At 33.9% G+C, this 1,186-nt stretch overlaps 1 protein-coding gene across 1 annotated transcript; it reads left to right on the plus strand.

Annotated features, from left to right (window-relative positions):
* Positions 1-7: 7 nt before the first annotated feature.
* LOC108357386 (uncharacterized) lies at positions 8-714 on the plus strand (the record flags this gene model as incomplete). The annotated part of the gene is made up of 2 exons (XM_017608470.1): positions 8-396; positions 556-714. Coding segments are annotated over exons 1-2 (548 nt in total), but the record flags the coding sequence as incomplete, so codon positions are not given.
* Between the last annotated feature and the right edge of the window lie 472 nt (positions 715-1,186).

Below are 1,186 nucleotides of genomic sequence, written 5' to 3' on the forward strand. Positions count from 1 at the left end.
ATGTAAGATGAGATACCTGAAATCATCATACGTATCTGCTGTAAGCTGGAAGGATAGGACGGGATCTGGTATTTTGGCTACTAGCGACGAAAGAAGTGTTAAGGAGTATATTAATAACTTATGTCCACACTTTGATTTACTAACTGATATCTTTGGGCAACGAAAAAATGTTACCACACCATTCATTTACGAAAGTGAGGATGATGTTGAATATTTAGTTGAACACCTCGATCCAAATTTAGATGAACAATTTGTGGAAGTGGAGCCGGACTACGTCCTTGTGACTCCAAACACAAGTCCAACCTATACTCCAGAAATTCCGTCGCCATTAAGTAGCTTAAATTCCACACAACCGAAAAGTAAGAGAAGGAAACGCAATTCAAATCCAATGGAAAACTTNGATGAGCAATTTGTGGAAGTGGAGCCGGACTACGTCCTTGTGACTCCAAACACAACTCCAACCTATACTCCAGAAATTTCGACGCCACTAAGTAGCTTAAATTCCACGCAACCGAAAAGTAAGAGAAGGAAACGCAATTCAAATCCAATGGAAAACTTAATAGTTATTCAAGAAAAGAAATTAGAAGTGGAACTCCAAAAGCTTGAACTTGAAAAAGAAAAAGAAAAAAATCAAGTCGAACTAAAAAAACTTGAAATTGAAAACCAATTTGAGCTAAGAAAGCTTGAGCTCGAAATGCAAATTGAAAAGCTAAGGTTAGAAAGTGAAGAAAAAATAAAAAAATACGAACTAGAATGCGCAAAAAATTTACGCTAAGGTGCTTTTTCACATATTTTTTTTAGTTCTGAAGTATAGTTCACTTATATGCAAACATTTTTATTTTCAGTTTTTTAACAATTTTGAATGTTATCTACTAAATAATTTTATTGGCTATGGAATGAATATATTTCCCTACGCGTAGGACTTGTACATACAGTGGTGGAAAAAAAATAGGGACACTACATTTAAACAAATTTTTCCTATTTTTTATGTTTATTTAATACTAGCAGACCCGGCGAACTTCGTCCCGCCCAAAATTTTTATATATTTTATTGAAACTTTTTGGTCCNGCTTGTACATACAGGGCTTGTACATACAGTGGTGGAAAAAAATAGGGACACGACATTTAAACAAATTTTTCAAAATAATTCTAAAAAATCTGATTAAAAAGTTGAAAATTTGGATGCA

The sequence above is a fragment of the Rhagoletis zephyria genome, unplaced genomic scaffold, assembly GCF_001687245.7.
Source record: "Rhagoletis zephyria isolate East Lansing unplaced genomic scaffold, Rhagoletis_zephyria_1.1 Rzeph_scaffold_76381, whole genome shotgun sequence".
Lineage (NCBI taxonomy): Eukaryota > Metazoa > Arthropoda > Insecta > Diptera > Tephritidae > Rhagoletis > Rhagoletis zephyria.